General features: G+C 35.0%; 2 protein-coding genes across 3 annotated transcripts; one reads left to right on the top strand and one right to left on the bottom strand.

Moving 5' to 3' along the window:
- The first annotated feature begins 116 nt into the window (after positions 1 to 116).
- On the top strand, positions 117 to 1,934 carry LOC117919601 (protein PNS1). Of its 2 annotated transcripts, XM_034836796.1 has the most exons (3): positions 117 to 246; positions 386 to 1,545; positions 1,625 to 1,934. In XM_034836796.1, exons 2-3 carry the CDS (start codon positions 433 to 435, stop codon positions 1,760 to 1,762), a joined length of 1,251 nt encoding a protein of 416 aa, XP_034692687.1. In that variant the 5' UTR covers positions 117 to 246; positions 386 to 432; the 3' UTR covers positions 1,763 to 1,934. The 2 variants fall into 2 exon arrangements, with proteins under 2 accessions (XP_034692687.1, XP_034692686.1); XM_034836795.1 differs by having other exon boundaries at positions 117 to 1,545.
- A 100-nt stretch (positions 1,935 to 2,034) lies between these two features.
- Positions 2,035 to 9,188, bottom strand: LOC117919602. The gene is made up of 3 exons (XM_034836797.1): positions 8,931 to 9,188; positions 5,217 to 5,478; positions 2,035 to 2,326 (listed from the first exon to the last, which is right to left on the bottom strand). The coding sequence occupies exons 1-3, from the start codon at positions 9,081 to 9,083 to the stop codon at positions 2,259 to 2,261; spliced, it is 483 nt and encodes a 160-aa protein (XP_034692688.1). The 5' UTR covers positions 9,084 to 9,188; the 3' UTR covers positions 2,035 to 2,258.
- Between the last annotated feature and the right edge of the window lie 6,044 nt (positions 9,189 to 15,232).

Raw genomic sequence — 15,232 nt, 5'->3', positions numbered from 1 at the left:
AATGCCACCTCAGCAAAACCGAAACACCCAAACTGCATTAACCATAGAAACGTGAAGACTTGTGAATATACTTTTTTTTGATCGGTGAAGACTTGTGACTATATGTCAACCATATATACGAACATATGATTTGCTTAAGATATTAAGTCTTTGAAATTTTTCATTTTTTCATTTTTTTGTTATGCTTGGCCGCCAAGAAAGTGAGAGAAACTGAAGGAAAATCACCATCACATGCCAGGAATCAAGGTCCTCTCACTCTCTTTCAAATCCATTTCTTGCTAGGTCTTCTCCTCAAATTCCTCTCATAAACTTGGATTTTCTGACTGGTTGTTGGGTGGTTCTTGCTCTGTCTTCTTCATCTCCCTCCAATCAACTTGCTGCTCAGCTTGTTTTAGGTAGAAAGAAGACGGAAACCAGCCTTGTTCCATCACAATGGTGACCGGAAAATTTTTCTTCATGAGGCTGTTTCGGGGGCTTTTCTACCTACACTTGCTCCTGATAGCAGTCTTGGTGATCTTTCTTACCATCCGCGGTTTCCTTTCAGCTGGGAAAGACCACCGTTTTCACCACCTGAAGTGGTACGCTCCACTGTTGTCTTCTATAGCATGCGGAGGAGCCATTACTTTAGCATGGCAGTCAATCACCCGCTGCAACCCTTCCGGCGCTGTGAGGGCGGCCTTTTGGCTTAGCCCTCTGCTAACATGTGGGGTTGGTGTGCTATTTGTTTCTATTGGTTTTACGGGAAGTTTGGCAGCGGGAGTTCTTGTTCTTGTTTTTTCGGTAATCCAGTCTCTCTACGCCTGTTGGGTGAATCCCCGGTTTGAATATGCTACAAAGGTTTTATCGATTTCGATGGCTCCCTCTCCCCCAAGTACTGGTTTTGTCTTTCTATCGGTTGTTTCTGGCACGGTTTATGCCACTTTCTTGGTGGCTGGCATTGGAGGAGCCACCGCCATTGGAACCAGCATAGACACCGTGTTCATCCTGGTAATCCTACTGAGCTTAGCCTGGACAATGCATGTGATCAGGAACATACTGCATGTCACCATGGCACGCATTGTGTTCCTGAAATTCATGTGTGGGATCGAGTTTGACACCCAAGTGGCTCTCCTAGACACGATTAGATACCTAGTGGGAAGCATTTGCATTGGCTCAGTTCTCGCCCCAGTTCTTGGGGTCATTCGAGGATCAGCCCGAGCCATGAATTTGGTTGCAGGGGACACGGATGAGTTTATGTTCTCCTGTGCTAATTGCTACTCAGGTGTTGCCTCAACGCTGATAATGTATGGAAACCGATGGGGTTTTGTGCATGTGGGGGTTTGTAATAAAGGGTTTGTGCAGGCATCAGGCGAGACATGGGAAATGTTCAAGCGAGCTGGGCTGGAACCAGTGATCAACTATGACCTCACCGGTTCATTCTGTTTCCTTTCTGGGGTGGCAGTGGGTGCAACATGCACCCTTGTGGCCGGATCATGGGCTCTAGTCATTCATAAGAGCTACGCTACAGAAGTATCGATATACGCCTTCTTAATCGGCTATTTGATAGTAAGAAACCTAACCCATCTCTTATAGCATCAATAAAACCTAGAGGCAGTTCTAACTTTGATATCAATTGTTGTTTCAGTGTCGAATAGCTATGGCATGGCCACAAGCTTGTGTTTCAGCATACTATGTTGCTTACTCAGAGGACCCACAGAGTGTACGGTTCGACTCAACTACTATCCGAGATTGCATTGATAGGATCCAAAGATATCGAGCTTAACAATATAATTAGAAGCAGTTCTAGCTGCATGAGGAACACCCTGGTCCACTGGCTAAAGACTCAACACTAAAACTCAACAGTATACGAACTGCTAAAATTTTTTGTTCTTTTGTTGTGTGAATAGAGGAGTGTTCTCGTAGATCAGATGTTCTCAGCTTTCGCTATTGATGTATATTCCATAGAATACTTAGGTAATGGACTAGAATCGGAAACATGATTGTCAGCTACGATTGCAGACAGCGTTTATATAATTCAGAAAGGGAGATAAATACTTGGAAAAAAAATAAGCCATTCACAGGAATGAATTGAGTTACATACATAAATATAAAACTCATGAAATTTCACAACAAATTGGAGCCCATGGGATTAAAAATAAAAAATAAATATTAAGAGCTGCATGACTTCAATAAACTTAAATTCAATCTGCAATGTCACACTAGGGGATACAAAACACAAGGCCACAATCAAAGAAAGGGATGAAAACAAACCCAGCAAGTCATTTAAGTCCAAGGTGACCTCGACCACCACATTCCGAGCACATAATGTTACCGGTTCCCCCACAGCCTACATAGTAATAATTCACATATTAGAACTTGGTCCCTGGCAAAGCAGCATCATGATTAAGAAATTCTGAACCATTGAATTTGAAAAAATTATTAAAGCATAATCACCAAAAAAAAAAAAAAGAGAGAGAGAGAAAAAGCAAAGCGGCAGAAGCGATAATTGACAGCTATGCAACTATCTTAATTTTCTTAAAAGGGAATATGAAAGCGGGTATCAATTATCTAACAATATACTAAATCCATATCCCCTATGACAAACAGCAGAATCAAAACTTTCATTTAATGGCTTTTCCCTATTATGAACAGCAGCCCCATTCAAAACTATCATTGAAGGGCATTGTTCCTAGTACAGAAATAGATGTTAAAAAACTTGTAAAATGTAAGCATAAATTCAGGCAAGGTTTTCTAATTCCAATAATTCTATCTACTAACAGGCTTCCAATACCAACAGTGTTTTCAAATTTGCTAAATACTTGTGAAATTCAAATTTAGACTGGACAATGGGGAAAATGTGGGTAATTCGTTAAAATTTGGATGCATTATTTGGAATTTTGGTTAAATTTAGCAAATTAAATATCCAAAGTTTGGAGGAAGCAGGACCCTCTATTGTTGTCCCAAATTCCATGAACCAGATCAGAATCATTCTCAACAAGTCCACAAATATCCAAAAGAAGCGTCCAATTGGCAATTCAGACTCTTGCAAATATGCAACTTAATAATAAATAAACAATCTCTAAAAGAAAAAAGTTTCCCTTGTTTATACCTGATGCTCACAAGAAAAACAGAGAACTACTATGAGGTGAAGCTTAAAGCATATGTTTTAAGTGCAGGATCAAAAACCACTTTAAGTGAGAGAGAGAGAGAGAGAGAGAGAGAGAGAGAGTACATGACTGATAAGGATTCTAAGACAAGGGAAAGCACCCTTTCAAGGAAAAAAAAGAGGGGAACTGGTCAGTGGAAAGGCAGTAGGGATGGCACAAAGGCTACAAATTCTCTGATTTTTCTAGGAAGGCTATGGCTTTCTGAAGAACAAATTTGAAAAGATATCTTATTCAACATTGGGCCTTATGATCCTATGTATTGATGCAGGTTGACTTAATCCAAAATGGGGAGGTTTTCCCACTTTTATCCATGGTGGTTGTTAAGTACACAAGTGAACATTTGGAAAAAAATTTTTTAACATATAAGTGCTTTTCAATGGATCCTTCTTGCACTGAATAAGTAAAAACTAGAGTCAAATGGAAAATGTAAACATAGAGTAAAGGGATTTTTTAAAATCAGATGAATATATCCAAATGAAAAATATCATTAACGATATGAGAATTAAACAGGTCATATGAAGGGGGGAAACATTAAAATCTTGCATTGTGGCTTTAACCTTGCAATTGAAACATCTGGCCTCCCACTTTAAAATCTATCATTCCCAAACCTTGATAGTCACTCAACCTAATGGCTATGGCTTCACATCTAGCAACCTGCTCCAAATTCAACCAACTAATCTACATCAAGGGAAACTTCAAACTAATAAAATTCGTAACATTCTTTTTCTTATGTCATACGTAAAAGGACAACTGTGCAGAGCCTTGTTCCTCATCTTATGTGTTGCATCCAAGTTACTTTAGGCTGAATTAGTTAAATCAAGAAAAAGGAAAGTCACTGAGTTCCTAGCAATTAACCACTCTTTCATAGCATACACATACATATTTGAGTTTCACTAACCAACCCACCTCAAGGGGACTTTTGCAATGCCCTCATTTTAAGTGCCTGCACTATTTATTTCTTATGCCATCAACATTGAGGACAGTATCCTCCAAGTTTTCCCCACCTCTTCTAGTTCCTCCAGGAAAAACGAGAGGTCATTGCATCACTCTCTAGCAATCATCTCTCTGAATCTCCCCACTAGGAAAAATGAGGTCATCGCATAGCTCTTTGGCTTGCATCTCTCAAGATCTCCCCACCTGTCCATCCATCTTTCCATCTACTATACATTTGTGAGTGTGTCAGGGTGAGGAGAATGGGTTTAGCTTTGGGAGCAATCATATCTATATCCATATAATTATGTCTACCGCAATCTATATCTCTATATACGCACATACATAAACACCCATACGTATATATGTGGGTTTATGTTCAAGCAGGTTAGTGGGTGGTTGTGAGTTGGAAAGGAAAGGATTCTGGTGTTATGGGTTGGGAACACGCAAAGCTCCTTCTTATGAGGTTCAAAGGATTAGACTGGAAGAAGTTTCCACAGGATGCACTGCCAAGTGTGTTGCTTTTTCTGTAGTTGTTTATTTTTCTTTCTAGTGGCTAAGACTGGGCAGTTAACTCTCTTCCTAGATTTGAGAATTTGAAGCAGGAAAAAAGAGAAATAATTAAAAGAAATGGTTTACATCCCATGTTCTTCTAAGAGTTGCAACACTTACAAGCCTCTATGGAGGAAAAGCAGAATCTTGGTTCCTGTTAAGCTACTGATTGACCCAAACACTTAAGATATTATGTAATGAGCTAATAATAAACATCAAACCAACTTGGGTTAAAAGCCATAATGCCCACCTCACAGGCAGCTTTCCTCAGGCTTGCACACAGGCTTAATAAAGGGAGGACAAAAACAAGTAATGGGTTTCAAATTCATAACTGCTCAACAACCAAGGTTGGAGACTATGTTAAATTATCAACTAACCCAAAAGCTTAAACTATTAAGTAATTGAGTAAAAACGCATATCAAGCCAATGCTAAAGCCCTCACAGTTCCAGAGAAAGAGCTTCAGCTAGTTTAGGAGACTTTTGCAGCTAAGACAACAGAATATAGATGACAAGTATAGTGTATGGAAGCCCATCTTTATGAATGTACATTTGTAAATGTAGGTTATTTGGATGTAAAAATAACTTTACCTAAGCACCGGACTTTGACAATTATCCCCTGGCTCTCCAAAATGGAGTCAACATATAAACCTGAACCGGAGCAAGTGGCACAAAGGACTGCCCCTTTGGCTTGGCAATCAATGCAGCGGGGATTATCTCCAATTACTTTTTCAGCCAAAGATAAACCAATCGGCTTCTCAATGATCTCTTCTGGTATAGGCTTATCATAACAAAATAGAGATTCAAGACTGCTTCTTCGTCTATGCACATCTCCAACTGAACTTGACTCAGCCTGCAACATCAGAATATTTCTTTTAAGCCATTATTACCCATAACTGACTTGTTTTCAGGAAACAAGAAAAGGATAGAAAGCCTCACTATACAAGTTTGTGTAATTTCAATATTCTTTCAGATCCATACAAATAAAGAAGAGAGAGAGAGATATGAAATTTTCTAAGGATCATCAATATAATTTTAAAGGAAATCAATACAAAGGTATTGGGGCCGACTTTCTAAGGCTCATCAATATTCATAATTTTAAAGAACAAGAATACAAAGGTATCAGGACCTTCAGAATGCACTCATAGAGGATTTAAAAAGACACCTACTTCTAAAAGTTCCATGAGGCATTGGGTGGATATTCAAAGTTAGTAACAATAGAACTTATCTCAGGAGGAGCCCAAAAACAGACAATGACTGCCAGCCTGAAACAAACAGCAAGCTCAGTAATCATGGATATGCACCTGTTTTTTTTTTTTAATGCTTTAATTCAAATTGTGAGTTCAGTCCATGAGATTTTTTTGACTCTATAAACAGTTGAGGAATGGTGAGCTGTAAACTTTAGTTTTCTTACTGACTGTGACAATGGAATTGAAATGCATTACTTATTAAAGTGTCATTTTCTACCAAATTGTAGCTGTATATTAACTGTGTCACTAAGACTGCAGCATTTTTTTTCCTCATTTCCATATGTTTGTATCTTCCTTTAAATGATTCAGTTCTTAGGGGAAGTCTGTAAGAGAAAATGAACCAACTTTTTCTTCTTCCTCTCATTTTTTCCCACATTCTTCCAATTTTCTTTTTGAGCAATTGTTTAGCTAAATTAGACATAAATAGTGCACTTTGTTATAATTTGTTTGATTTTATAGTCACACTATAATTTTCATTCACATTTGCAGCAAAAAAAGGTTCAAAAGTTCTCCTATGATTTGAAAAGTAGGACTATTTCCTGCTTCCACATAAGCACACTTCAGAAATGGAAATAATGTTTTCAAAGCTTCTGAGAAATCAAATTTTGAAACTGCACTTCTGACACTTCATTTTCTCATCTTTTCCAATTCACATTTTTTCATTCCAAAGTTGAGTTTCAACATGCATACAAACCTCCCGTCATTCTTGTAGAATTATCAATAGCTCATTCTTCTTTTGTCAATCACAATCACTCATTGTGAGTATTAGTTTTGTTAAGACCAACAATGGACGATAGTTCATTACATATCGTTATACTAGTGGGTCTATTTCCACTATTCATTTTGCTTATACAGTCCATATCCTTTGTATTCATACAGGATGTGTTGTTTCACACTCTGGAGTGCGCAGGCAAAAGGTGCTGGGAACCTTTATAATGTTACACTCTTACCAATTTATTATTGCTTGGATAGGTAAATCTACAGATTCTGTTTCCTATTTTTATTTTATAAGCATGCCTTAAATTACAATTTAAGAGCATCAACCTAACCAGATAGCAGAATAGTTAATAGTCACTTCCTTCATGGTTCTTATGGTGATAATTCTTTGCCAAACATTTCCCTGTCACAGCAACAACTAGGACTCCCTCCAAAACAGCCTGAGTTGCACCAGTGTAAGGTCTGATGCTATATTCATCTTATTGAAGATGAAACTTACCTATCTGTTCATTTTTGTCCTACCATCTTTTCAGAACTCGATTTTTTTATAGGCAAATGAGAATTGGTGTTAATAGCTCCTAAGAGGATTTTTCAGGACCTGATCTTTGACCATTAGGTGCCTTGGTCTCGGGCCATTTGAAGCCCTTTGATTCAGGTATTTTTCGAATGGCTAGCTGACGCTGCACTTCCTCCTGCAACCCCAGGCCAAGATGTCTTTTCCATCTACTTGTTGGTACATGAACGGTTGGGGCTTGTTTATTCCCATATAGTCTCAATACATTAGGCCAAAATAAACCAGCCAGCAGTCACCCACCTTGTCAAATATTCTAAATCCAACTGAATTGGAGAACTCAGTTCTTTCCAAGCCCTTTGACTCCGGTATTTCTCTGAGGGGGCCAGCTGATGCTATACTTCTCGTCAAACCACATGTAAGTTGTCTCTTCCATCCACATGTTGCCTCATGAATGATTGGGGCTTGTTTATTCCCCTTTAGTCTCAACACTTCAGGCTCATACATACCAACTGCCACTCTATCACCTCAAACATTTGAAATCTAACTGAAATAGAAAATTCTCAACATGGGCCTCCTTATCCCCCACCTCTCCTGATTCACCATCACTCTCTTTTGAAAAAATAACAATCTCACCTGAAGACCCAACAACCAATAAATACGAACAACCTTTATGTCTAGTGACCCCTGACCACACTCCACCCCAATCCCAAACCCTAACACACACACACACACACACCCCTCTATAATAAGATTTTCCACAATCATTCCTTTGGTCTGAGGCACACTATTACAACAAATTTATGGTTTTTCTTACCATCAAGCCTTATCTCTTTTGATCTTCCTACTCCAACTTTCCCACCTACCTTGATTCCATTTTCATTCCCCACAACCGATACTTATTTCAATAATAATGGAAAATTCAACCAACACAAACAACAGTGGCATAAAATAGTTCAGATTTGAGAACACCCCAGGCAAAGTTAATCATACAGCTCAGAACTGAAAAAATGAATTTGAAGTCAATAAACACATCATAGGGACAGCTAAAAGTTGCACAACTTGAATCAGTTGATGAAGGTATAAACAATGCAAACTGTAACTCATGATCAAGCAATAAGTGCTACAAATTGTACTAGATTTTCAATACTCCATTAAATGCCATCAAAACAAAGACAATGATCAATCTAGTCTTACATGAATAAAAAACGAAACGTTACAAAATTAAACTTATGTACTACCAATCTTCCATAAACAGAAGCAAATTAAACTTTTTTCAAAAAAAATATATAGATAAATCAAGAACACACCCACTGTACTGCCAAAGCAAAATCTCCTATTAAAGCTAAGTAAGAAAGTAAAAAAGCTACATTCCCATGAAAATTCCTACAGGATAGGATCCATTAAAAAGGGAAAAAATGGAAAAGAAAAACATGATAATATTGAGCTGATTTGTAACACCAGCCTCGCTTACTTTTTAAACTATCAGCTAATCAAAAGTTGAAGACAGCTGGGATTTAATAAATGGAAATAGACATAATAACAAAAGGGATAGAGTCTATGACCTCCAACAACCAAATCTCTGATATCATATTGAAATATCAATTAACCAAAAGCTTAAATGGTAAGACCGGCCTCAATTGTATTTCAAACCGCCTAATAGATAATACCCCAATTGCATTTTTTATAATTCTCGATTCGGTAGCAGAAAAATGCAGGAAAATAAATGAAAAAAAAACACACACACACACACAAAAACACACAAAATCACAGGCTTTGCATAAGTTTCTCAGCAACCAAACATGGAGCAAAGAAAAAGAAACTGACCCGGCGTGAAGCAGAGCAAGAAACAGAGGCGTGAGCTATGTTTGAACAGGGTTGGAGACGAAACCTGGAATTGCTACACAGATGGGTTTTGGGTGAAGGGATGATAGAGGCCACCGTTGATGACATCTTCAGAGAGCAATCCATTGAAGCCATGCCAGGAGTTTCGAAACGGTGTCGTTTAAGGGTGGTGGAACGATGAATTGACTGGGAGAGAAGGCCCTTACTTTGAAGAAACCGCCGTTTGCCGCCTCGGTCTTAACGATGACATATTTTTAGAAATTTATTTTGAGTGAGGCCTTTAGAAATAACTTTTAAAATTATAAAATACCTTTAGAAAATAATTTTTTTAAAATGTTTTATTTATATAAAATTGTTAAAAAAATCTATTTATTTTTTACATAGATGTTTTTAATTTAAGAACAATTTTTCTAAATTTCATATACTTGTAAGTCATATTAATATTAATAGTAATTGTTGAAAATAGGATAACAATTTTGTATACTAATTAGATGCCCCGTTTCATCCCAATTGAGATGTGTCCGGGGATATGATGTTCGAGTATGGAATGGGCTTGAAGAGTTTTTCAAAACCTTAATCAAGTTAGAGGCAAGTATGAGTTTTGTACCAATCTATCCTATTGTAACCCATACATAAATTTATCTATTTACCCTTAATTATTACAAAATACCAAAAACAAACTTCATTCTATAATACTTGCTTCTTCCTACATTTTTAGGGTTCCTTCTCAATCACAGGATAACTCCTCTTCTCCCATTTCTTTTGTTTTAAATTATATCATAAATAATAAATTATTAGGGTTTGTTTGGATTCCTCTTACCAATTAGAAACCCAAAAATTTGAGGCATTGTTTGAAATTTCACTTGGTTTTCATAGTTATGGTTTGACTTGAAGGGGTCGGGGTGTGTTTATCTATGGATCTATCTTTGGATGTGCATTTTATCTAGTTTGCCTATTGTTGATGGCATGATTATTTGATTCTTGTTATCTATAGATCTATCTTTGGATGTGTATTTTATCTAGTTTGCCTATTGTTCATGGCATGATTATTTGATTCTTGTTTTAAGGTTATGTTGTTTGTTTTTTTTTATCCATAATCATCTATCTTTTTAGGTTCTTCGTCCAAATGGAAGACGCAAGTTAATATTCTATGTGCTTTGACTTAATCCTTCATTTGTTGGTGTAGCTCGTGTTTTTCCTGATTAATAGAGGTTGAAATCAACAATCACATTCAAAGTGTGGCACCAATAACTATCTAACTTATCAACTTAGTATTATGTTTCGATGATACTAATTCAATCAAAGATTCTAAGAAGATGCATATTTTTTTAAGAGGATCCAGCAACATAGCAATAATACATCTCAGTTCTAGGTTTTACAAATTTTCTTTTACTTATTTCCTCAATTTCCTACCCATTCACTTGAAAAAAATTACTTATTTCTACTAGACTAGCACTCTAAGGTTAGAGGTCAAGTTGCGATAAAATGAATTGTTGGTTGCTCTTTTTCGTTTTCCTTTACTCATAGTGCTGCAACCAATGTTTTTGTCATGGGGAACAAAAGATACTATGAAACAAAACTAATTTGAATCTCTCAACCTAGCTCAACAAGGGCTCAACTACAACTTAAGTGCTTAGAAGAATTACAAAGGTGCACTAAGGAATATGCAAATGGAGATTTGATACACCAAGGAAAGAATGAGAGCTTTTGAGTCAAGAACAAGTAAGTAGACAAGTAAATGCAGGTGTTCTCTTACTCATAAATGAAGTGGAGCTCTCAATTTATAGGTTTCTAGCCTTGGGAGCCAAAAAATATCAAAAAGCAACCTCGACGATCAAGCTTAGGGTCGATCGGTTGACTAGTCATTGGGTAATAAATGCATGGCAGGTGACCGTTAAGCCTCAATCGGACCTCGACTGGGAAGGTATAACTAATCGACCAATACCCTAGCTGGTTGAGCAAGTTGGCTAGTGCCTTAACTGGTTCACTATTTTTTGCCTGAAAACCTATCTTTTTGTGTTATTTTCTCTTCTAACACTTAGGCAAGGTCTTTAGGTAAATTAATATGTCAATTTTGAAACAATTTGTCTAAGGTTCATTTGATAAAACTCGAGTTTTGATAGAAATGTAACTTTAATGCATAAACCAAGTTTTTAAAGATGCATGAAAAGATATGAAAATCCTAAGTGCACCCATGCATTCATCTTATATATGTTTCCTATTATTAAAGGTCTTCCAAATGTCTTGATCTTGCATCCATTGGGTCATTTGACTAATTTTCAAACTAACACCTGAAATTCTTAATAATTCAAACTAATTAGTCACTTAACCATGGTTTGTTATCATCAAAACGCAATTACAAGAACCCTTGGGCTAACAAATACAATATGAGTCATTTTATTAAATTAGAGTTGTAGAAATCATTTTTTTTTAATAAAATTGGATTGAAAATATTTTCGTAAATAAAATTTGTAGAAAAATCAATTTTGTGGGACGCTCATCACCATCTCCAAAGCACCTTTTGGTGCACATGATTATGCAAGAGCCATGTAGCTCTATCCGTCTAGCCCTAGGATACCAAACAGACATAAACCAGTCAAGCACTGTGCATTCGCACCTGACAAGCATTAACTGCAATAGGCATTAAGTGTCTTGATTGACACAATCATTACAAGGCTAAAAAGCCAATCTTAAAGGCTCATCAAGGCATGACAGCCATTATGGGCAAACAATCATTGACATTAAAGACGGTAACGCACAATCAAAGGCACCGTTAAGGCACTTGAGAAGATGTTACATTTGGGTAGAGATAAATAGTCGTTCTTAACCGCAAGAAAGATATGCTGCCATTTTTCCAAAAAAAAAAAAAAAAAACTCTTTTCTTGCTCAAGTCTTCTCTCTCTCTAACTTATGCTTCAAAGGGGCATGCCCAGAAAACCCATCTTGACATTCATGTGTGCAGGTTGAATTGCAATCTAAGCTTCAAAGGCTAGCCGAACTCTCTTTGTTGGTCGTGCACCAACAAATTCCTTTGTAAATAAAATCAAATTGGAACATTCTTCTATAAATAAATTTGTAAAAATATTTTTTTAAATAATTTATAATAATCTCTTTCTAGATGAAATCTAAAAAAAATTCCTATGTAAATATCTTTCTTTAAATTTGTAGAAAATCTCTTTTTATAATAAATAAAAATCAATTTTTTCATAATCAGACTGGTTATTGATTACCAATTCACGATTCACTACTCGAACTAGTGGTTGAACTCTATTCACTAGTTGGACTAGTGGTCAGACTACTGGTTGAACTGTGGTCAAATAAGTGATATTATAAATATATAATTTGTATATTATATAAAATTAAAACGAATTATAAAAAATTAGCAATATAAATATAATTCAAACTTTTAAGAATATTTTATCTTTTATATTTGACATCATCAAATTAAATGATGATAAATTTAAATATAAATATATTAATATTTTAATTTTATTTAATAAAATATATAATATTTAAGTATGGAGATATACTTAAAATAAAAGGAAAAATATAATATTTAATTCCATTTACACACCTTATTATTTTATAATTTTTAAAAGTATTACATTATTTAATTTATGTTATTTTAATATTTGTCATTATAAAAATAAATATTCACTTAAACATTTATGTTCATTTAAGAATTTAAATTAATGAATCTTAATAAATAAATAAAAAAAACAAAAAACAAAAACCCAAGGTTAAACTTCTTGTTTGTAAAGTTTTTGTTAAAAAACGCATGGCCTAGTGGTAGCTAGCTATCTCCTTGGTTTAGTGCTACAACCTAAGTTCGATTTCTTATGTTTTCGTCGATGCCACTTTTTCTTTCTACATATACCCATGTAACCCATCCCACATCAGAATTTTGACAGCTTGAGAGGTAACTCACCAGCAAAGCATCAGGCACATCAACATTGGACTAAGGAGCTTTGGGCTTATGAAGTGCATCATTTTGGGCAAAAATGGGATCTCCTATGGCCCGCCCGATTTGCACCGACCCGCCCAATTCAATCTGATTCGTGGTTGGACCATCAATTCAAGTGGTTTACATCCGATTTGACTTATGACCAAGTTGATGATGTAAACCATACCAAAACACTCTTCGGTCAACGTTCCAACCAATTGAACCGATCCATCTAATCTGAATTTCAAAACATTGGTATTCTTCTTTATAAACATCTTCTACAACAAAACTTCACTATGCTAGACTTACGGTGTTTATTCTATTAACTTTTGTAATAAAAACATGTGACTTTCCATAACAATGAATCATTCCTTAAACAATTGAATTAAATGAAATTATTAATTTATCAAGGTATTCCTACCAGCTACACCTGTTGAATAATTTTATTATGAAACCCTTCTCACATAAAAAAGCGCTTAAAGCGATAATGACACTGAATAATTTCTTGTTGCAATATAAGAACATCATATATATAAATAAAAAATAAAAAAAATAAAAATTATGTATTATGATAAGTCAAAGTTCACATAAAAACTAACATGGGACATATATTTTACAAAGGCCTCCTAGACATATCAAATAGATTTAATAGCATATTAGAAAATTATGAATTTGTGTAGTAAGTTTTATATGAACTTGTATTATTTTATAAATTTATTAAGTTGGACCAAGTTGGGACTAACAAAAAATATTATTTAATTAAGCTTATTATATTACTGAATATTAATTTATCAAGGTTCTATTACAAATTGGCTCAACCCAAAGTGATGGCCCGTCCAACTCGAAGTTTTAATATATCTTGAAGTGATGGCCCACCCAAATCAAAGTTTTAATAGATTTGGTTGAGTTTAGGCTAATTGTAACGCCCAACCAAAAATAGGTTGAGTCAAACATAGTCCTTCAAACTCAATATTTATTGTATTAAGTGCATCATATTTAGGAATGTAACTTGGGTGGATTGGTTGAATTGATGGTTGACTTGAACTCAACTAAAATTAAGAAATAATAATTCTAGCCAAACCTGATTAGATTGAGTTTAGGTTGGTTGAGTTAAACTCCTATTAATCAAGTTGATTGAGTTGCATAATTCGAAATTCATTTATAATTATTTTTAATTCCATATATTTATATAAAAAAATTAAATGGTAAATAGGATAAAATTTTAAGATAACAAAAAAAAAGTAAAAAATAAATTTATATATCTTTCAAAAAAAATAAAAAGTATGTAATATAATGTAATTTGATTTTTTTTTTAAATCTAAAAGAAAAATAAATATTATTATATAAAATAATATACATTATAAATTTACCAAAAAAATCAATTTGGTTTGGGTTAGGCTCAGGTTGTCCGAGCCTTGACCCAAGCCCAATCCAAGTATTCAAAATTATTGTCTAAGTTCATTCAAACACCCAATCAAGTTCAGATTTGATCAAACCAACCTACATGAATTATATCCCTACTCACACTCTTACATTCTATATTATCCATATAATACAATGTTACTCAACCGAAAATGAAATAATCTATATAAAATAAGTTTTGTTGTAAAATAAGGATAAATGTAATGCAAATAAAGTAGTAGAGATAAATTATATATTACTTTGATAATAATATATAATAGGGAATAAGAAATCACAAGAGAGAATTGAGGAAGTTGAGAGAATGAAAGACAGAGAAAATGAGAGAGTAAGAAATTTCTTTCTTGCTTAGGATGCATATTACAGGGGATGAGAAGCCTTTTTATAGGCTTTCCAAATGATTTCCATTAATGAATATTAATAAACTCATAAATAACATTAATGGTTTCCATTAATGAGTATTAATGGAAGTCATAAATAATATTTAATTAACATCTATTATAATTAATGTGGTGGCATTCACTACTTTAGTTATAACACTCCCCCTTGGATGTCCACCACATTGAAGAATATGTCTCATTAAAACCTTGCTAGTAAAAAACCCTATGGGAAAAACCTAACGAAGGAAAAAGAGTACAATATTCTTATAATTCTTTAAGTTGCTCTTGGTATGTTAGGACTGCCTCGTTAAAAACCTTGTCAGTAAAACCCAGTAGGACAAAACCTGGACGAAGGGAAAAAGACTACAGTACACTAACACCCTTTTACAAACATACTTCCCTTCATGTCGACATCCTTGAGTTGACGCATTCCAATCCTGTGTATTAACTTCTTAAATGTTGAGGTTGACAATGGTTTTGTGAATAAATCCTCTAGATTATCTCTTGAGCGTATTTGTTGCACATCAATTTCACCACTCCTC

The sequence above is a fragment of the Vitis riparia genome, chromosome 8, assembly GCF_004353265.1.
Source record: "Vitis riparia cultivar Riparia Gloire de Montpellier isolate 1030 chromosome 8, EGFV_Vit.rip_1.0, whole genome shotgun sequence".
Lineage (NCBI taxonomy): Eukaryota > Viridiplantae > Streptophyta > Magnoliopsida > Vitales > Vitaceae > Vitis > Vitis riparia.
This window is presented reverse-complemented; position numbering and strand designations above follow the sequence as displayed.

Coding starts and splice junctions, on each gene's coding strand:
- LOC117919601 (XM_034836796.1), top strand. CDS start 433: ATGGTGACCGGAAAATTTTTCTTCATGAGGCTGTTTCGGGGGCTTTTC. Junction 1,546..1,624: donor TCTTAATCGGCTATTTGATA/GTAAGAAACCTA, acceptor TTGTTGTTTCAG/TGTCGAATAGCTATGGCATG.
- LOC117919602 (XM_034836797.1), bottom strand. CDS start 9,083: ATGGCTTCAATGGATTGCTCTCTGAAGATGTCATCAACGGTGGCCTCT. Junction 5,479..8,930: donor CTTGCTCTGCTTCACGCCGG/GTCAGTTTCTTT, acceptor CTGATGTTGCAG/GCTGAGTCAAGTTCAGTTGG. Junction 2,327..5,216: donor TGTCAAAGTCCGGTGCTTAG/GTAAAGTTATTT, acceptor ATTACTATGTAG/GCTGTGGGGGAACCGGTAAC.